General features: G+C 59.0%; 3 protein-coding genes across 3 annotated transcripts; 1 reads left to right on the plus strand and 2 right to left on the minus strand.

Annotated features, from left to right (window-relative positions):
- Positions 1 to 962: 962 nt before the first annotated feature.
- CDHR4 (cadherin related family member 4) lies at positions 963 to 8,247 on the minus strand. Its single transcript, XM_054594538.1, has 19 exons — positions 8,202 to 8,247; positions 7,679 to 7,869; positions 7,392 to 7,554; positions 7,221 to 7,303; positions 6,646 to 6,756; positions 5,657 to 5,760; positions 5,312 to 5,448; positions 4,842 to 5,025; positions 4,595 to 4,748; positions 4,266 to 4,359; positions 3,776 to 3,979; positions 3,556 to 3,695; positions 3,170 to 3,320; positions 2,865 to 3,085; positions 2,486 to 2,628; positions 1,932 to 1,988; positions 1,743 to 1,830; positions 1,537 to 1,564; positions 963 to 1,018 (listed from the first exon to the last, which is right to left on the minus strand). The coding sequence occupies exons 1-19, from the start codon at positions 8,245 to 8,247 to the stop codon at positions 963 to 965; spliced, it is 2,355 nt and encodes a 784-aa protein (XP_054450513.1).
- Positions 8,248 to 11,129: 2,882 nt separating this feature from the next.
- Positions 11,130 to 12,916, plus strand: INKA1 (inka box actin regulator 1). Its single transcript, XM_054594531.1, has 2 exons — positions 11,130 to 11,336; positions 12,128 to 12,916. The coding sequence occupies exons 1-2, from the start codon at positions 11,130 to 11,132 to the stop codon at positions 12,914 to 12,916; spliced, it is 996 nt and encodes a 331-aa protein (XP_054450506.1).
- A 212-nt stretch (positions 12,917 to 13,128) lies between these two features.
- On the minus strand, positions 13,129 to 21,594 carry UBA7 (ubiquitin like modifier activating enzyme 7). Its single transcript, XM_054594833.1, has 24 exons — positions 21,539 to 21,594; positions 21,287 to 21,455; positions 21,057 to 21,191; positions 20,841 to 20,947; positions 20,472 to 20,562; positions 20,252 to 20,381; positions 19,956 to 20,053; positions 19,727 to 19,873; positions 19,171 to 19,353; positions 18,888 to 18,995; positions 18,646 to 18,726; positions 18,413 to 18,568; positions 18,157 to 18,322; positions 17,870 to 18,078; positions 17,691 to 17,755; positions 17,419 to 17,599; positions 17,271 to 17,345; positions 16,871 to 17,042; positions 16,264 to 16,346; positions 15,927 to 16,019; positions 15,643 to 15,834; positions 13,945 to 14,037; positions 13,771 to 13,871; positions 13,129 to 13,339 (listed from the first exon to the last, which is right to left on the minus strand). The coding sequence occupies exons 1-24, from the start codon at positions 21,592 to 21,594 to the stop codon at positions 13,210 to 13,212; spliced, it is 3,021 nt and encodes a 1,006-aa protein (XP_054450808.1). The 3' UTR covers positions 13,129 to 13,209.
- Between the last annotated feature and the right edge of the window lie 4,460 nt (positions 21,595 to 26,054).

The following is a 26,054-nucleotide window of genomic DNA, read 5'->3' on the forward strand; positions in this document are numbered from 1 at the left end:
AGCTGGCAGCATCCTGTGACCTGGTGCCAGGCTGGGGCAGGGAAAGTAGGCTAGCGCTGCACCCAGTGGAACCTGCCCTCCTGCAGGTTACTGTAGGCCACTCGGCTCCGTGCAGCAGCTCGGCTCAGCTCAGGGAGGGCTGAGCGCCAAGGAACCAGAAGAAATGTCAGGAAGAAGTGGGAACAGCCCCCAGAAGAGGGCTACCATCAGTCCCCCCGAAGCCGTCTATGCCACAGCCTTCTCACGTCTGCACCAACCCACACCTCAGTGCAAAGCTCCGATCCTTCCCAAGAAAACCTTCACATGCAGCGGGCACACGGCCCCAACAATGTCCTCAGTGGGAAAAGGAAGCTCCTGCACCCTCTCCGCCTTGCTTGGCGCCTGCAGTGCCTGGGCCCATCTAAAAGAGGGGACCTGCCCCTACAGCCCTGACGACGCTAACAGGTTCTTACCTCTGCAGAGCATGAATCACTGTCAACCAGAGCACTGTACAGCACCTTTTTCAAAATAACTTTACTAGCCCCGACTGGTGTGGCTCGGTGGGTTGGGTGTCCTGCTGCAAACCGAAAGGTCGCTGGTCGGGGCACGTGCCTGGGTTTTGGACCAGGTCCCCACTTGGAGGCATGCGAGAGGCAACCGATCGATGTTTCTCTTGCACATCAAAGTTTCTTTCGCACATTGAAGTTTCTCTCCTCTTTTTCTCGCCCTTCCCTTCTCTCTAAAGATAAATAAATAAAATCTTTTCTAAAAAATAACCTTCCTACTCCCTAGAGTGTTCCCACAAGGTAGGGAGTTCTCCATGGGAGAACAAGGAGGCACAGATCACACAGCTTCTCCCACACATGGGTTACAAGGCGGGGGCTTTTCTGTCTGTCATTTTGTTTATTATTGAATCAACTTGAAACCACAGCCCATGATCATGTGAAGAAGAAATTCCCACATAGCGAAGCAGCTTCTTGGCCTCAGAGCCAGCGCCGGGTGCCTGTGCGCGTGTTGAACAGGTAACCTCTGCCTGTACCTGAGCTCAGATGGTCAGGAGAGAGAGGGGGCACTGCTGGCCTCAGCAGAACTGCCTCCCTCCCCTAAGGGTAGATGTCCCAGGACCCTTGGAGTGACACCCCTTCTGCTTAACCCAACCTGACCCCTCCCTCCTTTTTCAGAAAATCCTCTGAGGTCTGGTTCAAATGCCCAGAAAGCATATCCTTGATTCTCCAAAACTGGACACTGGCTGCCCTAAACCAAGTGCCAGATACTCTGCCGTAATTCATTGGTGACAATGGAGTACCTGGGGGCTTCTCCCCTCACTATCGTCCCCCCTGCTCCCAAGGGCGGGAACCAGACCACCTCTGAGTCATTTCCTGACCCCACAGGTGTTTGACAAACATTGGCTAAGAGGTGTGTGGGAGTGAGAACTGACCCCATTCAGGGAAAAAGTGGGTCAGATGGTGGGTGCCTAGTGGCAGGAGGAGATACTGAGACAGGGGGAGGCGAGAAAGTGGGTCCAGGTGGGAAACGGTTTGGGTGGGGGGGACTCACGGGAGTCCCATGCTCTGCCATCAAAATGCTGCTGAGGGGAAAAATGAGAGGGCGTGGTAAGTTGAACCCGGTCCCCGGCATCCTCATGGTGCTGGGGCGGGCGCTCCCACAGGGGTAGCCCTCCATGGGGGGGGCCGCAGGCTTGGCAGGGGAGCGCTCAAGAGCAGCCTCAGTGCCCCACTGCACAGGATGGAGCGTTGACATACCAGGCTCATGAAGCTTCGGGGTACCTGCGGTGTCTCCACCCTCGGCGCCTGCCTGAGCCCCTCAGTAGACCCCTCCGTTCCCTGGACACTGGGGCAAAGCAGGAGCAGGAGCACAGGATGAGCCTCTGGGCCCCGGCCTGAGTTTAAGCCACGGACTTCCAGGTGTAGAGATAGGCAAAGGAGGCTGACCCATTCAGTAGCAGAGCCCGAGCCGGTTTGCTTGGCGCCTGCAGTGCCTGGGCCCATCTAAAATGCCAGGAGGGGGACCAAACCTGAGGGCCGCACCCCCACGGGCTCCAGGAATCCGCGCCACTCGTCTACCCCTTTGTACTGGAGAGAGCCAGCGTCCGGCTCCAGTGTCCACACTGTCACCCCTACCACTTCCTGGGTTCAGCCCTGGGCCCACAAGAAACTCAAAGCCTTAGGGGCAGGTCAGGTTTCGAGTGGAGGGCCGGGGTAAGGAATGGGGTAAGTGCCCGAAGGACGACACACTCAGCCTCGGGCCCTGGGCGCTGCCCCCACGCATCCCATTCCAAGGCCAGGCTCTGCGCTCGGCGGAGACAGGGGCCTTCAGCATCTCCTGGCCTCCGCCAGGCCTCCGGAGGCGGGGCAGCGCTCCTTAATGCCAGCTTGTCTGCTCACCACCGTGAGCGTTGTTATCAAATCTCGGCTGAAACCAACGCTCACAGAAGGGGTCCATGAGGGGGCTGGGGGAGGCAGGGGCGCAGGGGAAGGCACCCTACCTCCGGAGGAGCCTGCTGAGGAGCCAGCCCAGAGGCAGGAGCAGAAGGGCACCGGTCACTGTCAGCACCACCACAAACCAGGGCTCTGGCTGCCAGAAAGCCTCCGTGTCTATCACAAGCAGGGGTGTCCTCATTGAAGGCGCCTGAAATGGGAGCCGCAGCCTCACCCCTGCCTTGCAAAATGCCCTGATCATCCAGTCTTCAAACTCCTCCGAGGGCTTGGCCCCCAACACCCCAGGTTTGCTCTCCTGTGTTGCTCTTTGCACTTGACGGCTCCCTCTGTAGTGCCTTCCCCCATTGTTGACCCGGAAAACTGGGTCTTCTCACCCTCTGAGATCCTCTCTCTCCACCCCTCAAGGGCCCAAGGACCCCCCCTCACTGTGGCGCCATGGGTGCTGGTGGCCGCTGTGCTGGCCCTCCAGGGAACTAGATGCACGATGACAGTAGCTGTGGTGCTGAGGTGGGGGATGGAGGGGCCCGCGTCAGCCACACGAATCAATAGCTCGTAAGTATGCGGCTGCTCCGGCCAGCGGGGCCCCAGCATGCGGTCCTTGTGCACCAGGATGGCTCCTTGCAGGCTGAACCGGCCCTGACTATTCCCTGGAAGCGGAGTGGCAGAAGAAGGGGACTGTTGCTGGCTTTGCCCGCTTCTCTCCCACAGCCGGGTGGCCCCATGGGCCTCACCTCCCACGATGCTGTAGGAGAAAGCCAGGCGCTGTGGCTCCTGAGGGATCCGACACGACACCTCAGTCACCTCTGTGCTACGGCCTGGGGAGGTGTGGATGGCGAGCTCCTGAAACGGGGGCTCACACTCGGGAGCGTGGTCATTCACATCCTGCAGGAAGGCAGCCAGGACTCCCCGTCCCCTAGGGCCCAGACCCGCCCCTCGGCCTCCTCCCACCTCAGCTAGAGCCTCGGTGTCAGGCAATGGGCTACAGAGCTTTCCACGCGAGGCCCCACCCCTTCCCGCCAACCAACAGAAGAAACTGAGGGACAGAGAGAAAAATCAGAATGCTAGAGGGAGACGTGAACCCTCTCCAGTTCTTTCCAAGGCCTCAGGGCTCCGCTACCTCAACCTCAATGGTAACAGTGCAGGAGCCTGAGCGACGGTGGGTGGCGTCCTGGTCTTGGCTGTGGTCAGTCACAAGGACGGTGAGCCTGTACAGCCTCTGCTGCTCGTAGTCCAAAGGCCCCAGGAGGTGAACCTCTCCTAGGGGGCGGAACCATCGCCTCAGCCTGCAGACTCAGCTCTGGCTCCGCCTCTGCGTCCCAGCCCCGGGGAGGAAGTACCACTGAGACGGTCCACGGCGAAGGTGGCAGGCCCGCCAGGGGCGTAGTACTCAATGCTGTCGTACGGGTGATCCCTGTCCGTGCCCACCACAGAGCCCAGCAGGGTGCGGGGCCCTGCATCCTCGCGAACCCGGAACGTGCGTGGAGTACAGGCTGGGGAGAACTCGTTGACAGGCGTCACTGTCACCCGTACTGGCACCTCAGCTGGAGGCCGTCAGGCAGTCAAGGAGCTGGCCTGGGGTGCCTAGCCCTGCCCTAAGGGCCTGAGGGGGAAGACATGTCCCTGCCCTGGGGGTCTAAGGAGGGAAAGGGTCTGGGGGGAGGGGGTGTCCAGGATCAGAGAGATGCGCCCCATCCTAGGGGTCCGAAATGGAGACAAACAGCCCTATCGGTTTTTGAGGGAGGAGAGACGACCCTGTCCCAAGAACAGGGAGAGGGGACCTGAGCAGCCCTGTCGGGAATGTCCAGGCCCCTGGAGGCGGTCACTCACTGGTCGTCCAGGGCTGGCCACCATCGAACACCAGAATGGAGGCTGTGTGCTGCACGCAGGCCCCAGGAGCGTCACAGTCCAGTGTGCCATTCACCTGGCCAGAGGGCCAGAGGGTGAGGCCCAGCCGCGGCCTCGCGGAGCCTCGAGCCACACTGGCTGCCTTGGGCCAGGGTATCCACAGAGAGCCGACCCTGAGCCCATGTTTTCCAGACTGCAGAGCAGGTAGGCTCCCCGCCACCTCCTTCACCCCCCTGGCCTGACTCTCACAGGCCTTGCCACCTCCCCCTCCAAGCACCCTGCACGTGGGCCTGGGAGCGGGCACCAGGCACCTTCAGAACCCTGTCGCTGAGGCAGAGGCTGGACAGGCCAGGCGGGCTGTGGAGCCGCAGCTGGTAGTCAAGGGTGGAAGCAGGAGAGTCCGGGTCAGCGCAAGTGAAGGCACTCAGCACGGTGCCCACGGGCGCGGTCTCAGGGATTTGAGCCCTGCAAGCAGAGGGCGGCGGCCAGGCGGGAGTCGGGCCGGCGAGAGCCGTGGCTGGCATCCCCATGGCTTAGGGAAGTCTCGGGGGTACTCACACCAGCAGCGCCGGGAGACAGCGCGGGGGCCAGCGGTTGACCGGAGTCACGTTCACGGTGAGATCGAGCTGGACACTGGCCCACGGCCGGAGCCGCTCGAAGGCCTTCACCTGCAGGGCGGTGACTGCCGCGCCTGCGGCCCGCGCCAAGTCCAGGGGCGCAGTGGTCCGAATCACGCCGTCGGCTGCGCGGGGTGGGAGAGTGGGCGATGCAGGGTTCGGCCCCGCCGCAAGCTCAGTGCGGGACGCAACCTCCCACCCGATCCCCTGACCCGGGTGCCTCGCCACACGAGTCGCCTCCTGCGAGGCTAGACTCTAACCCAAGGCCGGACCGCAGACGCACGCTCTCCCCAGTGTCCGCCTCGGCTCCAGCCTCTTTTCCCAGGAAGGCGCGAAAGGTAAGCGCGAATAACCTCTGGACCACCCGCAGAGGCATCCCGTATCCACCCCTCCCCCTTCCACGCCTCTCACCGCGGCCGACGGAGAAGAGCGGACAGGGCACGGGAGAGAGGATTTCGTAGCGCACGTCGATGCCCCGGGCCTGAACCTGAACCACCTTACTCCCAGGGACCAGGTCCTCGGGGATGGTGATACTCTGGTTCTGCTCCCTAAACCAAAAGGGGCACTTGCTCTGCTGGATCCGCGCCCCACCCCCACCCCCGCTTCCCGCCCCATCACGGTGCCCAGGCCCCTCCTCTGGGGCTTCCCTCCTACCCGAGCTAGCGGGCACACTCCAGCAGCCCTACCCTAACCTACTTCTGCTTCCCTGGGGCTAGGCCCTGCCTCCCTCTCTGTTCCAGGGTAGGGGAGCCTTACAGGAAGGAGACCTGGCTGGAAGGAACAGACAAAACTTTCACCGTCAGCATCCCTCGGCAGCTTCGGTTTGCTCCAACGGTCACCAGGATCTGAAGCTGGAAGGTCTAGGTGCACACAGGACAGGAAGGGGAACCACGGTGCACCTCTGCTTGTCTGCCTGTGCCCAGCCTTCTCTTCAAATGGGCAGGCCCCCTTCAGGACCTCCGCAAAGAGCACCAACATTCACTGTTCCCCTAGCCGAGCCATTCTACTGACAGATATTCCTCTGAGTCCCATTCTTGGGCCATTAATCCTTCCATTAGGATGCAAACAGCCCCCAAAAGAGTAATATGTGAGTCATTCAATATGTGACTTACCACCTTAGAGTTGCTAAGAGCCAGTCACTAAGACAGGGAATTTTTTTAAATAATTTTTTAAAAATTTTATTTATTTACTTTTAGAGAGAGGGGAAGGAAGGGAGAAAGAGAGGAAGAGAAACAGCAATATGCAAGAGATACATGGTTGCCTCTCACACACCACCAACTGGGGACCTGGCCTGCAACCCAGGCAGTGCCCTGACCGGGAATCCAATGGGCAACCTCTCATTTCACAGGTTGGCACTCAATCCACTGAGCCACACCAGCCAGGGCTAAGATGTGGAATTTTTAAAGAAAAAACTTCTCTAACCCCCTTCAGACTGCATTATCCACTTTACTCAGAACTTTCTTCTCCTACATGACTGCTCTGAACACACTGCTTTCTATTCCAGGCTCCATGAGCTCCCAGAGCCAAGGACCCCTCTTTTCTCCGGAATCCAGAGCCCAGCACCAAGCCGGCCCGGGAGGGAGGACAGCGGCAGGGGGCAGCAGATGCAGGCGTGGGTCTGTCTGGGAGAGGCAGCACAGTGGTGAAGACCCAGGGGACCGAGAACAACAAACTTCCAGGAGGTGGTGGCTCCGCCCCTTGTATGCCCAACCCATGGCTGTTCCCAGGTCCTGAGTCCTGCTCACCTTTTGAGCCTGGCCTTTGAGGCCCTGGGGTGGTGCCTGCAGCCAACCCTGCCCATTGATGGAGAAAGGTCCAGGGAAGTGTGGAGGGTCCTGGGCACTGGTGATGTTTATCTGACAGGACAGAGACGCTTGAGGCCCCCCCGCTCTACCCCAGTGCCCCAGCATCCCTGTCAAAACCCCCAACAGCCCAGCGGGTACGGGCCCACACCCAAGGCTCCCAGACCCCGACACGGACACATACCCCAGCTAGGGTGGCTTGGCCCTGATCCTTAATCCTTTCTGCTTTTAAGTGTTGTACTTTGGTTGTTGGGTTTTTTTTTAACTACATTTCTTTTTTGCATTATAAAAGTGATACAGAATTTTCATGGAGAATTGAGAACATGCAGGAGAACTTGAAAGAACTCAGCCCCAGAGAGGTTCCTGTAGGAACAGCCATGGTCACTGAATGGAGGGAGACCTCAGTGGCTCCCTTCAAACACATGCAGGCTGTGCTCGGCCAGGCATGGGCGGGGCGTGCTGTCCCCGTGCCTCCTCTGTTCTGCCCCCTCCCCCACATTGCCCTGTGCTGGGCTCACCTGGGCTCCCTGGAGGTCCAGGCCTGGGAGCAGCAGGGTGTACAGGCGGACCCCTGGTGAGACTGTTTCCGGCACCTGGACGACTTCCCCAGCTGGCAAAGGGGAGGTCAGGGGGTGCTCTTCAGGCCGTGCCTCTCCCCCCCGCCCCCCGCCAGCTGCCTCTGGTCTCACCTGGGCTAACAAATCGGCCAGTACATTGGATATGGCCAAGGTCCCGCTGCACATCCACAGAGAGCGGCCCTTCCATCACAAGGTCGCCACATGTGACCTGCAGCTGGAGCTCATAGCGGTTCACTGCCAGGGCCTCCGGCCGGGCCGAGCTGTTCAAGGTCAGCTGTGGCAAGCGGGCAGTGCTGTATGGGGCCCGGGCTCTCCCTCCCCCTGCACCCACTCTGGCTTTGTGAATTTAGGGTCTGCCCTTGTTTCTCCCTGGTCCCCAGCTGTGCTCATGACCCTACCTTTCCCACATAGGCCCCCTGCCACCTGGTCACGCTGAGGCTGAGGGTGTCGAAGAAGGTAGTGGGGGGCTGCACATGGAGCAACTTCAAGGTGGGCACGTGAGACGAGCAGTTCAAGGAGAAAGGCTGGAAGATGGCGCCGGGCCCCTGTCTCTCAGAGATATTTATGGACCAGGGCAGGCCGTGGAGGCCTGCGAGGAAGAGACGATCGGACTGGAGGCCCCCACGCCCGTGGAACCATGCACATGAGGGTAGCCTTGCCCTCCTGCCCCCGGCCCTTCTTTCCCCCCACATCCAACCACAGGTCGGCTCATTTCACATCTGGGAGTGAGGACTTCATTGAGGAAGAAGCCAAGAGAGGAATGAGGGTCAGGGGTTCAGATCTTTGCCCTTTCCTGGCTCCCCCCCCCCCCCCCGCAGCCCTGCCCTCCGCAATAGCTTATCTGAGAAACATCAGGTCTCCACTCCACTATGCCATCAGAGGGGGATGAGAACTGGGGTCTCCCCGCCACCAGCACCTCACCAGAGACAACCAGAGCAAGAAGTGCCAGGGGCCTGAGCAGTGCCATAGTGTCCTAGAGATAGAGCAACAGAGGAGACGCTGGAAAACCAGACTGTTTGTCAGGCCCGCCTGTTGCCAGGCGGGTTGCTCAGCCACACTGGGTAGGCGGGACTCCGGGGCCTCCTATTCCCGGTGACTGAGCCCGGGACTCCACACAGGCACCCAGAGGCCTGTAAAGCCCCATTTCTTCACTGTTCCCAGTGAATTCTTCCATTCACGTCTACAGCCCGGAGGAGATGTGAGGGGAGAAGGATCAAGCTTCAGATGAGGAAACTGAGACTCAGGGGAGTCTTGGTCCCGCAGTCCTCAGAGACAAAGCAAGACAGTACCCAGGAAAATTGGGCTCAGGACTTGCTACCCCACAGAGTCTGAGCTCCAACTGCCCACCCCCCGTTAGAACATTAATTGTCTGCCTATCTAATCTGAGTCCAACCACCACCAAAATCTCCCAGAAGTTGTTTACCTTCATCAAGCAAAAGGAACCCATGGTGATAGAAATCAAATAGTGGTTCTCTTAGGGGCTGGCAACTTCAGGGGGCACAAAGTGGCCTCCTGGAGCGGCTGGAGATATTCTATACCTCGATCTGGGTGACAGTTGCACAAGTGTCTACAAATTTTAATATTTATTGAGCTGTACCTTTGAGAGCTGTCCATTTGTTGTATTTACATGTCAATTTTTAAAAATGTTGTCTAGTTCTGGCTGGTGTGGCTCAGTGGATCAAGCACTGCTGGTCTGTGAACCGAAAGGTCTATCGGTTAGATTCCCAGGGAGGGCACGCGCCTGGGTTGTGGGCCAGACCCCCAGCTGGGGGCATAGGAGAGGCAACCGATGGATGTTCCCCTCCCTCTTTCTCCCTTCCTTCCCCTCTGTCTGAAAACAAAATCTTTAAAAAGTTGTCTACATTTGCTCTTTCCAGTTCTTTACCTCTCACTCTCCCTTCTACTCACCACAGTCAAGCTTGTCCCTGTTTCCACGAAGCTGCCCTGGCTGGGGTCCTCAGCAGTTCTTGCTCCAGCCTCACCTCCTGGGTAGCATCTGATGCTTGCTCCCCAGCCGCCCCTAAGCGCCCACCCCCCTGGCTGCTCCTGCTTACCTCCTTTGTGGTTTCACCCTCCCTACCTCCACCAGGTGGGGTGTTCCAGGGCTCAGTCCTGATGCCGAACTCAGCTTTGCCATCACATCTGGGCGCATGACCTTAAGTACCATCCACTCGCTCTGCCTCCCAGCCCCAAGGCCTCAGTGCTGATCTCTCTCCCAAACTCCAGAGTCACACACCCAGTGGCTGACCTCCCCCCCATTCGCCCCTTGGATGTCTAATAGATATCTCAAGGGCCACATGTCCACAAATGGTCATTTGACTTTCCAAACCAAAACCTACTCTTCTCCAGCCTTTCTGGATCAATTCACGACAATTCCATCCAACCAGGTGTTCAGGCAGGAAATCCAGAAGCCGTGCTTGATGCCCTCTTTCCCTCCCCATATTCATGCATCAGCAAGGCTTGATTTTAGCTCCAAAACAAACCCCAAAGGGACCGCCTGGTGTGCATCGGTCTCACTGAGGCCCAGGCCCTCCCCTCCAGTGCTGGATGAGGGCAGGAGCCTCCACTCCGATTACAGAGTGGCTCTCCCAGGTCAACTGGGGTTCTGTAAGCAGGGACCAGCCCTGGTCATTCCTGCTCAAAAGTCCTCAGTGCTCCCCATGGCACCATGAACAAGACCTCCTACTTCTCAGGCAGCTAGGAACCTAGTTTTGCTGACCTCTTCACTCCCCCAACTGCCACCATCATAGTCATCTTGGGCCATTTCTTTTCCTCACCGGAGGACATTTTTCTCATGCTTTTGGGGGCGGTGGGGGGGGGGAGACATGAGAGACAGAAGCATCGACTGATTGCCTCCTGACCCCACCCGGGCAGTCGGTGGGGGGTGGAACCTGTAAACCCCTCCATTAGGTGAAGATGATGCTCCAGCCCACAGGGCCACACCGGCCAGGGCAACTTGGGCCTTCTTTATGTTAAGCTCTGTCCACCTCCTGTCCTCTCAGGGACTTTAACTGGCCGATTCCTCTGGCTAGAATGCGCCTCTTGATCTCTCAGTGATGGCTCATCCAGATCCCGTACAGAATGTCACTTCATCTGCGAGTCCGCTCTCCCAAGCTAGCCTGGCCTTTACCACCGGTATTTTCCTACCTACTGACTGGTCTGTCTCCAGTTAGACAGTATCCTGGAACCCGGCCTGCGATCACGGGGCGCTTCGGGAAGCTCTGACCCTTCCCGCCAGAGACAGCCGCCCTAACTCGCCTGCACTCCCTCTCATTCTGCAGGGGACCTGCGGCCGGCGAGGGGTGCAGACGTCACCGCAGGAATCGCTGCTAGCCGCGCGCTCTCCACTAGAGGGCGGCGCGGCGTAGCTTGCTTGGCGCGGGATGGAGAGGGTTTGGCTGCGGTTAGACGTCCCGCGCTCCCGGAGTCCGCCGAGGGGCCGGACCCTCCCAGCACTTCCAGGGATTGTCCCGGCTCGCTCCCGGAGCGAGTCCAGTGGGTCGGGCCCTGAGGCCCAGCGACTGGGGGCGCACTGTCCTCACGGGGAAGCTCAAGGAGCCCCTGAGGGGAGGGACCGCAGCTCGGTCCTGGTAAAATTGGGGAAACTGAGGCTGCCGTGGGGAAGTGACTCATTCTGGGTCACGCAGCAAACCGGAGTCAGCCGCTGGGGCGTCGGAGAGTCCGGGGCCGGACCGGCCTTCTAGCGGCAGTCCCGCCCGGCTCCACAGACCCGGAGCGAAGTGGGGAGTGGGCGTGGGGCTCGGCCCCCGGTCCGGCCGAGAGGCGGGGCCACTTCAGCCCCGCCCCGCCCCATTGGCTGCGGCGCCAGGGGCGGGGCGCGGCTGCCAGATGTTGGGGCGGCTGCGGGAGCTACGGAGAGCGAGGAGCCGCGGCGCTAGGCAGAGGGTGAAGGCGCCGCTGGCCGGCCCACCCGGCCCTTTCCGTGCCGCTCCCGCTGGAGTTTGCAGAGGAACTGGCAGGCCTGGCAGGGACTCCGGCAGGGGCATGCACAGCACTCGGTTTGACAGCTTCCTGGGCCAGCTCCGCTGGGAACTGGTGAGACTCGGGATCTCTGTGACTCTTAAGGACGGGTGTAGGGTGCTCGGCTGCCATCGGCCTGAAAGACACTCGGGTCGGGGGCCTGTCCCGAGTGCTCATCCCAGGCGGGATGGGGGTGGAGCGGCCCAGATGGCCCAGATGGCCCGCGTCGGGTTTCGGACGGTTGGGAGCTGCTCTGGGCATCAAGTAACAGCCGCCCAGCTGGCCTTGCTGCGGGGCCTGAGGAGGGAGGCGGGAGGGAGGGAGGTGGGAGAAACTTCTTTTGGGGTGTAACAGTGAGCTTCGAGGGACTAAAGAGGTGCTGGCGCTGCTGTGGATCCCACCTATCCCAGACTGGCCTGAAACTAACTCCTTTTTCTACAGAGCCCCTGGCAAGTGCTCTATCCTTGTCTGAAAAAGGAAAGACAATGTGAGGTTTGGGGAGCTGAATCCCTCAAGAGGCACGGGATGCTCCACCCCACCACCCCTCACCCACCCCCCACCCTGAGCAGGACCTACTTCCCTATTCGGCCGGCAACCCTGCCTCCAGCCCTGGGCCTTGGTGGCGGGTGCCGACTTGCCCAACTCTGCGTGCTGCAGCCTGCCGGACTGCCACCAGGTCGGCTTATGGGAGCCACACGAGCTGCGTGTGCCAGCGCCCCCATAGCCTGTGCTCACTGGAGGCCTTGCTGCCCAGGCCTGCAGGCCTGTCCAGCCGTCCTGAGCCTCCTGTCCTGCAACTGGCCGGGGCAGGCAGGCCGCAGTGCCAAGCACTGCCCCTCTGACTTCTGCCTTCTCTTCCTCCACAGCCCTGTGGCCGGGATACAGGCTCACCCCCAATGCCTGGTCCCCTTCCACCACCCCCCAAACCCGGGCCACGTGCCAGCCACCGGCTCAGGGCCTCAGATGCCTTGGAAGAGGACTCCGTCTGCTGTGTGGAGGAAGAGGAGGAAGACGGTATGGTGACAGGAGACAGGGGTGTAGCCTTGGAGGGCCCCAGAGAGCATACCTTGGACTGGGACTCTGGCTTTTCTGAGGTGTCAGGCAGCACATGGAGAGAGGAAGAGCCGCCTGTACGTCCAGCACCCCCAGCATGGCGCCCCCACAGACAGCGCCTCTCAGCCAGTGGCACCCCCCCGTCCAGCAGAGCCCCTGTGGCTAGGGCACCACCCGCCCACCGACCACGGCCCAAGTCCACCCCAGATGCCTGCCTGGAGCATTGGCGGGGCCTGGAAGCTGAGGACTGGACAGCAGCCCTGCTGAGCAGAGGTCGAAGTCGCCAGCCCCTGGTGCTGGGGGACAACTGCTTTGCTGACCTGGTGCACAACTGGATGGAGCTGCCCGAGGCGGCAGGGGAGGGGGACCACGGGGGTGGGCCGCGTGCCCGTGCTCGGCCCCCCCAGTTCCTGCTTGGCCTCTCTGAGCAGCTGCGGCGCCAGCTGGCCAGGGCCCGCCGGGCGGCCATGGCCGGAAAGCGACTGTCATGCCCACCTCGAGCAGAGCCTGAACTGCCCACAGACGTCTCGCGCTTTGCAGCCCTCATGAGCTGCCGCAGCCGCCAGCCCATCATCTGTAATGATGTTGTCAGCTACCTCTGACCCTGCCCTCCAGCCTGGGACAATAAAGGCCTTTCTCTGGACTGGTTCCATTCGCCTGAGTCTCTGGGAGGCTGCCGAGGCCTGGAAGGCACAGCCCAGGCAGGTGAATCTGAGGAGCCTTTTCCCTCCCTCCAGGGGTCCCTGTGTGCCGTTGTCGCATCCCATGTGTGTTGCTGCCCAGTGTTCCATCATCCAGCCTCTCCATTTGCGCCTTCCTCCAACAAGCATTTATTGCGCGCCTGCTGTGGGCTCGGTGTGCCGAGCTCCGCAGAGGTGGCGGAGCTGCTGCCTTGTCACAGTTCATAGTGCAGGGGTGGGAAGGTGGTGTCGTCTTTCTCACCCTCACAGCTCATTTCCAGTACCAGCACCCGCCGCCAAGGCTCCGGCACCCAGCCTGTCTTCTGCTTCACCCATTCCGTCACCCTGGCGGCATGCGGGGTTGGGAGAGGGGCGATTGGGCAGTCGGGCAGTGGCAGGCATAGAGTAGCCACGGACTAGGGGGTGCTAATGGGCCGTAAGGAGCGTGAGCCAGGAGCAGGAGCAACTCAAGACAGGAAACATCTGAAACTATTTTCAGAGCGGCTGGCTGGGCGGGCAGGAGGCAGGAAGCTGCTGGTCCCCCGGGAGAGGGCTATGAAGGGGGGCGCCGAGCGGCCGCTCTGGAGGCCCCTCCTCGGGCCCTGGGCCCTCACCCCACCCCCAGCCCATTTGCTGACTCCATTTGGCAAAAGAAAGCTTCAGGAAGGTGTGAGGGGCCCAAATGGGGCTAGGGAGGGGAAAGACTTCTTGTCCCCCACCTCCAACCTCCAGGGACAGAACAAGGCCTGGCTAAAGCCAGATAGATGTGGGCTCACCTGAGGGATAGGTACTGGGCCTGCTTCTCTGGGGGCCATCCTGCCGAGTAGACCACGGTATTGCCTTGCAGCAGCATCTTCACCCTCAGCCCATGTTGTTCCTAGAGAGAGACAGGTCAGATGCCAGCCGGGCCTGGCAGTGCCAGGTCTCGGGGTAGGGAGAACAAGGCACACCTGGAGGTGGTCCAGGAGTGACTTCAGGGTCCTCTCCGGCTGCCCAGCTGTCACCTTCAGGCGGTCCCAGCAGGTCCAGGTCAGGTGATGGAACTGGGTGGTGGTAAGAAGGGGTGAGAAGCTTCCCACGCGTACATTCCCCCTCCCCCAGTTACCAGCAGCTGATGGCCCCTTTCCTGGAGGAGGAGCTGGACTAAAGGCAGGAAGCAGGAGCCAGGGGGTGGGGATGGAAGGTGGGATCTGGGCCCAGAGTCTCAGCGCCCTCCCCGCTCCCCGCCCGTGCTGGGCCCAGCACAGGAAATGGGGCTCTGGGGCCCCCACACAGGGAAACAAGCAATCCATCACACAGGCTGGTTGTATGTAGGTTGGGGGGGAGGGCGGTGCTTCCTGAGGAAGTGGGAGCAGGGCCCCTGAGCTGAAGTCTCCAATAAAGCCTCATATTCCTCAAATGCAAGGCTGGGGGCTGGGAAAGGAGGGGTACATCCTGTCCCCTCATGCTGTACTGCCAGGGCCTTGGACAAGGGACACAGTGACCACTGGGACCTCACTGGCCTGGAGGCCCCCATAAGGACACAGTCCACAGAGGCCTCTTCTTCCCGTCCCATCTTTCCTTCCCTATGTCAAGAGTCTTGGGATTCTAGTGCCCAGGACTGAGGGCAGAAGGGTGGCACGCAGCCAGGGACCAGGACATGAGGCCCTGCCAATCCTCCTAGGAAATAGAGTGGGGTCAAGCTGAGACAAGATCAGAGGTGAGATGGGGGAGGGAGGGGGATCCTCTCCCCGCCTCCTCCACCACGGACAAAGACAGCCTATGTGCTAACAGGAGGTGGGGCCCCTCACAAAGGGGCTCTGTGTGTTGTGGCCTCGGACCCCCGGGCCACTCAGCAAAAGCCCAGTGTTAGCCCATGACCTCTCCCTCCTCCCTGGTGAGAACATTCTTTCCACCCCTTCTTCTGTGCCTCAAGGAAATGCTAAGGACTGCAGAGCCTGGGCACCTTGCCAGGGCCGTGCACAGCCCTGCGCTCAAAGGAACACATGCACACGAGCCTAGGAACACCCACACGTGTGCTCACATGCACACGCTTGAGAACCCACACCAAAGAAGAGCCCTATGCTCCCATCTGGAGCCCAGATGTGCAAGCATGCCCCCTCCATGCCCACACAACACAGAGCCAGGGGTGGCCAAGGATGCCCCGGCCCCGGCACACGCACACCTGTGATACAAACACACACATCCCCACAGAGCGGCAGACCCCACCTCCGTGGCAACAGGGAGCTCGGTGCCCTTTCATTCAGTTTGCATGGGGGAGGCCCGGTCCCATGCCGCACAGGCAGGCTATGTTAGACTCTGTTTGGGGCTAGGGCCCTAGCCCTACTCCCCTTCAGCCCCTCCTCAGGGGCGATCCTGGGAAGGAGGAGGCCGTGGGGGATGTCTGGCTCACTAATGAGTTAAAGCTGCAGCTCCCCCAGACCCAGGGCAGCAGAGGGCTGGGCGATAGGGGTGGCTGATGGCTGCTTCCTGTGTCTGACAGGTCCCAGCCTGGCTTCACAGCTGCAGGAAGGGGGCTGAAGGGAGTCTTTAGGACCCCCCGCCCCCTAGAATCTGGGTCTCGCTGCAAGCCAGAGGCCAGAGTAGGACCTGTTTGGGAAGGCGCAGGAAAAACCCAGGCTGGGTATGGGCGGGCTGCCAGGGCTCACCTGCTGGGTGACTGGGGCTCGGGGCACGTAGCGGCTGAAGTAGTTCTCAGCCAGGTGCAGATAGCTGTGGCGAAAGGCGCCGAGGGGCCGTGGCCCGCCCACCACCTTATACAGCTCCAGGCCCACCAGGCCTGCCACGGCCGCTGTGGTGGTGGCGATGGCTGGGATGAGCTGGCCCACAATTCGCTTGCTCTGCCAAGGACGGGAGATTGGGTGTGGGACCAGGGTGTAGGGCTAGGGCTTGACCCCCACTTCCAAGCTGGAGTCCTAAGAGGCAGCTTTACCTGGATGCGATTGGCCGGTGGGATCCCATAGTTCTGAGCTCGAAGGCTTGCTGCCGTAGTCACAAAGTCCATGTGGAAGTTGCTGTCATCATCCTATGAGGTTCAAGTCCCAGCAGGTTAACACTGCCCCGCGCCCCTCACCGTGGCCACCCATGTGTGCAGATTTTCCCACAATCCTGCTCACATGTCGCTACTGATCAGATAAGGGAAGGTGAGCTCCTTCTGGACCTGCTGAAAGGAGAACTCAGGCCAATGGGCTCCAAAGCTATCTGTTTAGCTCTTGACCTTCTCCAACAATCTCCCCGTCCTGGCCCTTCAGCTCCATTTGGGCTCCCACCTTCTCAAACCTCAGGGGCTCCAGTGGGGAGCCCACCCTCCAGTCTTGCAAGGCTTCACACAGTCTCTCCATCTGCCCAGGGTCTGTCAGGGAAGCGGGTATGGGGACAGTCCTTAGGCCCCGCCTCCTGGACTTTCCTGGAACCTGGGGCCTCTTCTTGGTCTCTGCCAAGGGCAAGTTCTCTACCACTTTCAGGAAGACCTCTGATTGATGTTACTGTGTCCTGCTCAGCAGCTCCAGCCCAGCCCCCGCCCCCCGCTGCGTTTATGTGTGTGTCTGTGCATGCATATGTCTGCCTGCATGCATGTACGTGTGCTATATGACTCTGTCCTCTCCTGTGGGCCATAGATAAGTGCTCCCCAGGGCCCAATGGTTTGTGCTTGTTTTGCTCAACACCTGCCAAGGGAGTGGGGATTGGGGTGGGGGTCGGGTAGGCAGCAGGGAGAGGGCCCACTGAGGGGCCAGAGGACGGGAGAGAAGCAAGGTCAGAGGGCCTGAGAGGCACGGAGTTGGCTGCAGGGCCCCCAGGCCCCCTCTTCCTTCGACACAGGCTGAAGGCAGGGCCAGACTTTTGGGTGGTAGCATGGGGGTGGGCCAGGGGCCTTACCCAGCTCAGTGGAAGCCAGGTCTCTAGGAGCAATGGGGTCCAGCTGCTGGGGATCAGGCAGTGTCAGCAACTGCAGCATTTCCCTGAGCGCAGGCTGGTCCCGGGAGCCAGGCAGCCCGTGCATCCGGGCGTACAGGTTCGCCGCTGCCAGCACGTAGAGGAGGTGCGTGTCCTGAGTCAGACCAAGGGCAGGGCCGAGGCTCAGGTGAGTGAGCATGCATGGGTGTGCGGGGTGTGGGCGCCGCCCATCGGTGGGTGCGTTTGTGTGCCTGCCTTTGCCTCACACTCCCGCGTGCCCAAACGTGCCGGCCTCTCAGCATTTGTGCGGGATGCAGAGGTGCCCACTTTTGCTCTCAGGTGCCATGCGGCCACCTCTGGGATCCCAAGGGACCTCACTCACTTGACTGGCGTCAAACTCCAGGGGCTGAGGACATTGTCTGGGACGCGACCAGAAGCATGTTCCATCCTCAAGCACCTAAGGAAATGAAGGCTGCTGGACTTAGTCTGGTCCCTCTGAGCCCTTAGCCTCCACACCCCTAGCCACGCACCTCATCGGGTGGGTGGTGTCTGAGCAGCTGCTCGATGCTGTAACGGAAGCACAGCTTCCAGTGGCCGAAGGCCCACTCCACACAGTCTTGCCAGGTCTGCGGACGCTGATTCAGGACTCCCACGGCCGCCCATAGCAGGAGCAGCTGCTGCGGTTCCCTGTCTGCCAGAGAAGTAAGCTCCCTGCAGAGAGGGGAGGGAGTTTGAGGCTAAGCCCTGAAGACTCTGCTGCTCGGGGGTCTGGCCTCACATCCACCCCTGTCAGTGGCCTTACTGTTGGTGGCAGTTGATGATCTCGGCGGACTGACGGAAGAGCCCCTCAAACTCATCCCGGGCCCACTGTCAGGGAGAAAGGAGCCATAAGGCATCAGACGGGGAACAGGTCTGCTGCTGAGAACTGAGCCGTATGGGACAGGGATCTCGGGGGCGGGGGGGGGGGGGGAAGCTTCCCACCTGCAAGGTGTGCTCAGCTGTGCTGGGGAAGTGCCGCATGCTGCAGACAGGATGGACGGCATCCTCAGCAGCTGCGGCCTCCGAGGTGGGGCCTCTGTAGCCCTCAGTCACGTGCGGCACGAACACTGAGGCGCTGCCCCGGGTGCCCTGCGTGCCTGCCTCCAGCAGTGGTTTCAGATAGCGGGTGCAGCGAGCAGCCACGTAGTGCCCTGGCACGGGGGCAGAGGCTCAGGGGTGGGGCTGGCAGGGCCTTGGGCAAGGGGTGGGGTCCCAGGTCGAGCACTCACGGGCCTTAAAACTGTCCAAGGCAGCAGCCACACCGTCCACACGGGAGAAGAAGTTGTCCCCATAGATGTCCTCTGTAGAGGAATCCAGAGGGCTGGTGAGCGGGGTCACCTGCAGGTCTGAGTTCAAGCGGCGGGCGGCCTCCGCAGCCACCTCTGCCTTGGGCCTCTGAAGAAAGCAGGAAGGCGCTGGGTCGGGGGCGGGGGCAATGAGGGAGGACAGTCCAGGAAGGGGGTGTTGGAAGGAGTAGGCACTCACACCAATGTCCTGGGGCCTGAAGAGGAACTGACGGCTGAGGTTGGAGCGTGCGACATGGTCCATGTCGGCCACAGCCACGCTCCCTTTGCACCGGAGCCCCAGACCCATGAGCGCAAAGCCTTTGAGCAGCTCGCAGCCGATAGCGCCAGCACCCACCTGTCGGCAGGAACAGCTTAAGCCAGAGGACTGGGCAGCTCTCCCACAAATGCTCCTAACCTCGCCACGCTGCTCACCAGGAGGTAGTGCTGGCGGCTCAGCTTCTCCTGAAAATCAGCCCCAAACACCGCAATTTGCCCGTCATAGCGGCAGCATCTCTAGGGGACACAGGCACAGGTCAGTGATGGCTGCTGGCCTGTGCCGTGTCTCCCTCTTACACTGCATTTTCCAGGTCAGGACCTTGGGACCGTTCCTCCTGCTTCTGCCCTTGTCCTGAGTTTGGAGAAGGCGTGCACCCCCGCCCCTCCCAGCTTCTCACCGATTTGCAGTCCTCAGGCTTGGGAAGAAGCTCCTCGTCATCTGGGAGGCAATCGAGGGCATCCAAATACAGCCACTGGTCCAGGGGCAGGAACTTCCTGGAGGCTGCCTAGAGGCCCGTGCTTTAGGGGCTCCTGCCACCTCCTGACCCCTCAGAGCCGGGCTGGGGGCTGCGCCCAGGTCGGTGAAGCCTCCAGGGCCACTCTCTGGTGTTGGGCACCCTCTGGCACCGACGGTGACCTCTGCATGCCCCCAACCCCACCCGGCCTGTCGCCTGCACCCACCTTCAGCACTTCCTGGGCGGCCACCGCACCCAGTATGGCTGCCATGGGGCTCAACACGCCGGCACTGCTCAGGGCGACGGTCCGCACGAGAGCTTCATCCAGTGGCTCTTCCAAAGGCTCTCCATTTGTCCCCCTCAGTGGCTTCAGAGCCCGGGCCAGGCCCACCACCCTTTCTGCATCAGCCTGCAGGGTAGAGCCCCATAGGCACAGTGCCCGGCCCGAGCTCCACTCCCCACTCAAACCCCTCAGACAGCCCCCCACCCTGCTCCACAGAAAAGGGAGCAGAAGCCTGAGTGGGAAGGCAGACAGGGGCCCAGTTGGCAGGCGGTGCAGCCCCACCAGAGGATACCCAGTGCCAGACAAGGCCCCAGAGGCTTCCCCAATGTGGGCGCAGCCCCCCGCCCGGCTCTGAGGGGTTAGGAGGTCTCCGGGCCCCAGCTCTCCTTTATGGGAGTGGGAAAACCCCTCTGGGGTTCAAACTTGGATCTGTGAGAGGATCCTTGTTGCCTCCCAGCAGCTGGGGGCAGGGGGAGGGGCAACGGAACCGGCTACTCACAGGGTCCCAGGGCTGGGGTGGGCGGCCACTGAGGCGCTGGAACTCGTGCAGAGCACGGAAGGCCTGATGCAGGCAGCGGGCACGGCGAACATCCTGGGGACTCTGGGCCACCACGCGGGGCTGGAGCAGGGCTGCACACAGGGGCTCCTACGGGGGCACCAGGCTCAGGGGCCGACCGAGAACACCGGGGCCCCCTCAAGGCTCCAAAGCTCCCCTGCCTTGCACTCACATGCCTCACTGTTGTAGGTCTCTTGACCTCAGTGACAGCTCCACCACGCAAGTAAGGGGAGAAACCTGTTGTGTCCCCAATCTCCAAGGTCCCGTCCTCTGGGGGCGATCCAGCCTAGTTAGTGTGACCTCTGAACCCGAGCGATTCCCCACACCCCGTCCTCTCTTGCGCCTGTGTCCTTGATGTCGCCCTGTCCCGAGGGAGGCAGAGGGAGAACCAATCCCCAAGGCCCAGGCTGCCTCTGTCCCCAGTCAGGGCCTGGGCGTGAGCCTGGGGTTAGAGCAGGGCTGGCTCACCCCGCGCGCAGATGGGCCTGGGAGCGCAGCCATTGAGCTCGGCCATGCCCTCGATGCCGGAGAAAGTCACCAAATCCCCATCACGGAAGCTGTGGGCGTCTTCTCGCAGAGTGACAATGCCAGGGGAGCCCTGGACACAAGGGAGCTTGGCTCAGAGCGGCCCGCACCTGCCCACCGCAGGCTCCGGCGGCCCGTGCTCCACCCACACCGAAGCGCCCACCTGGGAGATGTGCTGGACGGCAGCTGTCAGGGGTTCTTCCTCTGTCAGGTCCTGAACAGCGAACTCCTCACCAAAGTCACAGAACAGCTGCCTGGGGTTGGGTGGCAGGGGCTCAGTGGCCGAGGGTGGGAGACCCAAGGGGGCCTGAGTCAGGAAGAAGCAACGGGAGGGGCTTGGGAGCTGGGGTTGGGGTTGGAGCCCCTCAGTCTGGAGGCTGCAGTGGAGGAAGCAGAGGGGCAGGACCGGAGACGGGACTCAGAAGGGGGTGCTGAGGTGGGCCTGGGGCTGCGTGCGGGGTGCTTGAGCAAGCCCAGAACTAGGGACGGCTCTGGAACCAGTCTCTGTCTGTGAGATGGCAGCCTCACTCACCCCACCAGGCCCCGGGTGTCAGCCACCAGAAAGCAGACTCCGTGCTTGCGGCATAAGCTGCCCACCTCCAGCTGTTCCTCCAGGCTCGAGGCGGTCAGCACCACCACCTGGGGGGGACTGCAGGGTCAGCAGAGCCACAGCCACCGCCCCGCCTACCCTTGGCCAAGGGCTGGAGGAGGGGACTGGGCCAGAGGGGAAGTGGGGCTGGGAGGGAACCTGGAAGTCCTGCAGCAGGTCCTCCGTGATGTCGCCTGTGTGGACGCGGACCTGGACAGCTCTGTTGAGCTCAGCCACAAGTTCCTGAGCTGCCTCAGCCCTGCTCCTTCCCAAGTTGTGCTCCGAGAGGAAAAACTGGAGAGAGACCCAGTCTAGCCTGAGCAAGGAGGCACCTCTTGGGCCCTGCCCCCACCCTGGTCTGTGAATCTGCAGCCTCCCAGGGCCCTTACCTGGGCTGCTAGGTCAGACCAGCCGGTGGGGTGGGGGTCATGCAGAGTGAGGCTGCCCACGCCCATCAGGACCAGGTTCTTGGCCACCTCAGCCCCCAGGCCCTGAAGGCCTGAGAGCAGGATCCGGCCCTCCCGCAGCCTCTGCATGGCCGGCAAGCCCAGCACATACCTGTGGATGGAAAGTAAGGGGCAGGCACTGGGAGACCAGAGGTCGGAGGGCCACCCCACACCCCGTCCCACCTCCGGCCTCACAGCTGCCGGGAGTACAGCTCCTCATCCAGCGACTTGGAGGCATCCAGGACGCCCATCCGGAGGCCTGGGGCTGGACAACAGGCTGCCGTGCTTGCAGAGAGGGTGCCTGGGGGAGGCGGTGCGGCAGAGTCCAGTGCCCAGCTGGGGCTCAGTGCAAGCAGGCACTGGGGCTAAGGAGGTGAGAGACGCTGTGGTTGCAGTTTTCTTCTTGGCTCCTCTGTCATTCAAGGAAAACAAAAATGAAAGTGAAACTGGATTCTAACCTCATTCCTGGACCTGCCCCCAGCTGGCACTGAATAGGCTAGCCTGGCAAAGAAGGTGAGTTGGCAGCTCTAGGGCGCAGGCACAGTGGGACAGACGTGGGGTGTGTTGGGCCTCTGGGAGAGCCGGAAGGGGCCAGGCCGTGGGAGGGCCCAATAGGGGCTGGATGCAGTCACTCCCCATGGCTTCCTAGATGTCCCAAACCTCAGGTCTCCTGTGCTCTTCGGTTGCCCCTGCCTGAATGGGCCTCCTGCGCACAGAATGCTGGTGGGTATTCCCTGTCCTGAGGACTCGCCAGGCCTATCATCCACCACACGGACACTTAGAGACCCTAGAGGTCGGGCAGTTCTGGCCCAGAGGCTGTTGAAGCTTGGGAGGCGACGTGGTCCCTCCCCCAGAGTCCACACCTCAGATCTGGGCGGAGCCTGCTCTCTGTGGGAGTGCTGCCTGGCCCTGAGCTCCCGCCACCCTAGCACAGCTTCCCGCCCAGGACAGACAGCAGGATGGCAGCCGCAGGCGGCCAGCGGCGTCGGACCCAGGGCTCCAGGAGGGCGGTCAGCCTCTGGGTGCCAGACCTGAACGTGGGAGGCATGGGGCAGCCATGGTCATGGGTCCTTATTTTTCCTTTAAACTTTTATTTTGAAATAATTATGGACTCAAAGGAAATTGCAAAGACAGTACAGAGAGGTCCTGCATAACTTTCACCCACGAATGTGCTGTTTTGCCTCCTTAGGAACATGGGGCCAGTTCTCTGAAGGACAGACCACAGCTCCCACAAAACTTCACAACAGCCAAGCCACGTGCTGTCATAAATTCTCTTAAAAATTGAGGTAAAATTCATATGACATGAAAATAACCGTTCAAAGTGTACAATTCAGTGGAATTCAGCCTTTTCCCAAGGCCAGCACCACACCTCCCGAAGCTTTTTTACAACCCACTGAAGAACACCCCCACCACAGTGACTCACCGCTCCTCACCCCCACCCCAGCCTCCTGGCAGACACTGATATTCCTTTTGTCTCTGGAGATTTGCCTATTCTGGATACTTCATATAAAAGCAATCATACCACCCGGGCTGGTGTAGCTCGGTGGGTTGAACACCGGCCTGTGAACCAAAAGGTCGCTAGCTTGATTCCGGTCGAGCACTTGCCTGGATCACAGGCCAGGTCCCCAGCTTGTGGCGTGCAAGAGGCAACTGATCCAACGTAGATGTTTTTCTCTCTCCCATCCTCTCTCTCTAAAAAAATAAATAAAATCTTTTTTTGAATAAAGGAATCATACAAAATGTGACCTTTGGCATCTGCTTTTTTTCACTTAACATAATGTTTTTGAGGTTCATTCAAATTGTAGTATGTATCAGTATTTCATTCCTTTTTGGGGCTGAATAATATTCCATTGTATGCATACGTCACAATATGTTTATCCAGGCTCCTATTGATGGACTTTTGAATTGTTTCTCAACAGCTCAACAATAACCTTTTGGATATTAAGAATAGTGAGCACAGCTATGCTTATGCTTGAACGTGTACTTGAGTTCCTGTTTTCAATTTTTTGGAGTATGTACATAGGAGTAAAATTGCTGGGTCAGGTGGTAATTCTATGTTTAATTTTTTGAGGGACCAACAAAATATGTCATACCAGCTGTGTACAAAATTCCTGTTTTTCAACATTGTGGCCAACATTCACTTTTCCTTTTTTTTAAAAGTTATACCCATCCTAGTGGATGGAAAGTGGTAGGTGATTTTCTGTGTGTGTTTTCATTCAATAAACATGTATTGGATGTATCACATGAACTAAGTACAGAAGCCAGAGCCAGATTGTCTTTTTGTGACTAGCTATTTCACTTGGCAAATGTTCTCAAGGTCCACTCATGTTGTAGCATATTACAAAAAGTCCTTCCTTTTGTAAGGCCAAGTAATATTCCATTGTCTATGTCTTTTGCTTATCCGTTCATCTGTTGATGGAGACTGGGTTGCTTCTGTGTTTTGGCTATTGTGAATAATGATGCTATGAACATGGGTATACAAATCTTTTTGAGATCCTGCTTCCAATCTTTTGGATATACACCCAGAAGTGAAATGGCTAGATATAGAATTCTACTTCTAATTTTTTTTTTAAGAACTGCCCAACTGTTTTCCACAGCATTGTACATTCCCACTGATAGTGCACAAGGGTTCCAATGAGTCAAAATCCTTTCTAACACTTTTCTGTTTTGTTTTGTTTTGTTTTTATAGTAGCCATCTTAATGGGTATGTGGTGGGCTCTCATGGTAGTTTTGATTGTGCATTTCCCTAATGATTAGTGATACTGAGCATCTTTTTATATGCTTATTGGCCTTTTGGATGAAATTTATGTGTTTATTGGCCACATTTTTTGGAGAGATATCCCTTCATTTTTGAATTGGATTGGTTTTGTGTTGTTGAACTTTGGAAGTTCTCTATATGTTCTGGATATTATCCCTTATCAGATATATGATTCGCAAATACTTCATCCCATTCTGTGGGCTGCCCTTTCACAATGTGGATCTTGTCTTTTGGGTGTTAGCACTTTTTTAAATGTTTGGTAGTGTTAACAGTCGAAAATTCTAGCAGTGGGAATGGTAACCTGCCCCGCCATTCTTTTGCCCTTGTTTCTGTGAGCGCTGACTCTGCCTAATACGTAGCCTGTAGATGAAGTGTGTTTGCGTAAGACTCCTACGAACTAACTTCAAAAGATACCGGCGCTGACCTTCAGCCGCCCCAACTCCGGGAGGTTTGCCGACCTTCAGCGGCGGAGCCGGGACGACGTGAAGCGGGATGACCGACCCCGGACCATCCGCACTTGCCATGTGGGAAGGGACCGTGCCCCTGTGCACGTAAAGTCTGCAGGCCCTCCCTTGACCTCTGTCTGTCCCCCTCTTCCTCTTTATAAAAGCCTCTGCCGCCCCTGAGGGGGGAGACGGGCTCTGAGACGTGAGCCCCCATCGTCCAGGTGGCCGGCATCTGAATAAACCCCAGCTCCTTTCCGTCAGCACCTGCCACTCCAGGGCTGGCTTTCGCCGCCGCGGGCAGCCGGATCTGCATTTGGTTTTAGAAGAATCACCAGGGAAGCTGGCTCCAGGCTTTTCTTTCAGGGGAGTTCATTGAATACTTATTTAATCCCTTTACTAGTTATAAATCTATCTAGATTTTGTATTTCTTCTTGAGTCAGTTTTGCCAGTGTCTGTGTTTCTAGAAATTTGTCCCTTGCAATGAGGTTATTCAAAGTGTTGGTGTACAACTGGTCATCATATTCCCTTATAATTCTTTTTACTTCTGTAAAATTGGTAGAAATGTCCCCATTTTTCTTTCCTGATTTTGATCCTTTGAGTATTCTCTTTTTCTTAGTCAATTTATTTAAAAGGTTGTCAATTTTGTTGATGTTTTCAAAGAACCACCTTTGGGTTTTCTTGACTTTCTCTATTGTCTTTTAGGATTCGGACACCAGTTTTAACACGTGTATTTCTTCCACACCATCAGGCCATTCAATGCCAGCTGGGTGTCCTACCATTCAGGTGAATTCTGACACCACCTCCCTGGAGACAGCATCAGGTTCTACAGGTTAGGGACTCTGTCTTACAACACTGTCCCCCTCCTCCAACTTCAGGTGTCAACCACAAGTCCAGGTGGTCACCTGTGCTATTGACTGCCTGGCTATACATTAGAAGCTCCCATTACCCCCTCCTCAGGTTCAATTCATCAGCTCGCAGAACTCAGGAAAGCCGTTTGCTGACTAGATTACCAGTTTATTGTGCGAGGACATGACGCAGGAATGGCCACGTGCAAGAGGTAGATGACAAGGGCGAGGGGAGGGCATGCTCTCTCTGGCGCGCCACTCTCCCAGCGCCTCCATGTGTCCGATAAACTGGACACTCTCCAAGCCACGTCCCCTGGGTTATGATGAAGGCTTCATTGCACAGGTGTGATTGGTTAAGTCATTGGCCACCGGTGTGATTGAACTCCAGCTCCAGCTCCTCGTCCCTGCCAGGAGGTGTGGGGGGTGGGGCGCTGTGAGGCTGAAAGTTCCATCTTCCTAATCACAGGGTTGGCTCCACTGGTCCATCCATAGGTGCTTCCCAAAAGTCACCTCAGCACAACAGAAGACCTTTCTCGGCTTCAGCTCAGGAAAGTCCAAGGGTTTTGGGAGCTCTGTGCCAGGACAAAGACCAAATACTGTATATACTTATTATATATAACTCACAATATCACGTCTTTCTACGTAACTTATATCTAATCTTT

Source organism: Pteronotus mesoamericanus, unplaced genomic scaffold, assembly GCF_021234165.1.
Source record: "Pteronotus mesoamericanus isolate MK-2021 breed Mesoamerican mustached bat unplaced genomic scaffold, CSHL_Meso_final scaffold_533, whole genome shotgun sequence".
Lineage (NCBI taxonomy): Eukaryota > Metazoa > Chordata > Mammalia > Chiroptera > Mormoopidae > Pteronotus > Pteronotus mesoamericanus.

What these genes read in the sequence shown, in the direction of transcription:
- CDHR4 (XM_054594538.1), bottom strand. Translation starts at nt 8,247, where the DNA reads ATGGCACTGCTCAGGCCCCTGGCACTTCTTGCTCTGGTTGTCTCTG. An exon ending in TGGACCTCCAGGGAGCCCAG is followed by an intron (nt 6,757 to 7,220) that starts GTGAGCCCAGCA and finishes CTGTCCTGTCAG; the next exon opens with ATAAACATCACCAGTGCCCA. An exon ending in TGGCAGAGCATGGGACTCCC is followed by an intron (nt 1,019 to 1,536) that starts GTGAGTCCCCCC and finishes ATCTGAGCTCAG; the next exon opens with GTACAGGCAGAGGTTACCTG.
- INKA1 (XM_054594531.1), top strand. Translation starts at nt 11,130, where the DNA reads ATGTTGGGGCGGCTGCGGGAGCTACGGAGAGCGAGGAGCCGCGGCGCT. An exon ending in GCCAGCTCCGCTGGGAACTG is followed by an intron (nt 11,337 to 12,127) that starts GTGAGACTCGGG and finishes CTTCCTCCACAG; the next exon opens with CCCTGTGGCCGGGATACAGG.
- UBA7 (XM_054594833.1), bottom strand. Translation starts at nt 21,594, where the DNA reads ATGGGCGTCCTGGATGCCTCCAAGTCGCTGGATGAGGAGCTGTACTCC. An exon ending in CTTGGACAGTTTTAAGGCCC is followed by an intron (nt 18,079 to 18,156) that starts GTGAGTGCTCGA and finishes CCCCCGTGCCAG; the next exon opens with GGCACTACGTGGCTGCTCGC. An exon ending in AGCCCCTGAGGTTTGAGAAG is followed by an intron (nt 16,020 to 16,263) that starts GTGGGAGCCCAA and finishes TGAACCTCATAG; the next exon opens with GATGATGACAGCAACTTCCA.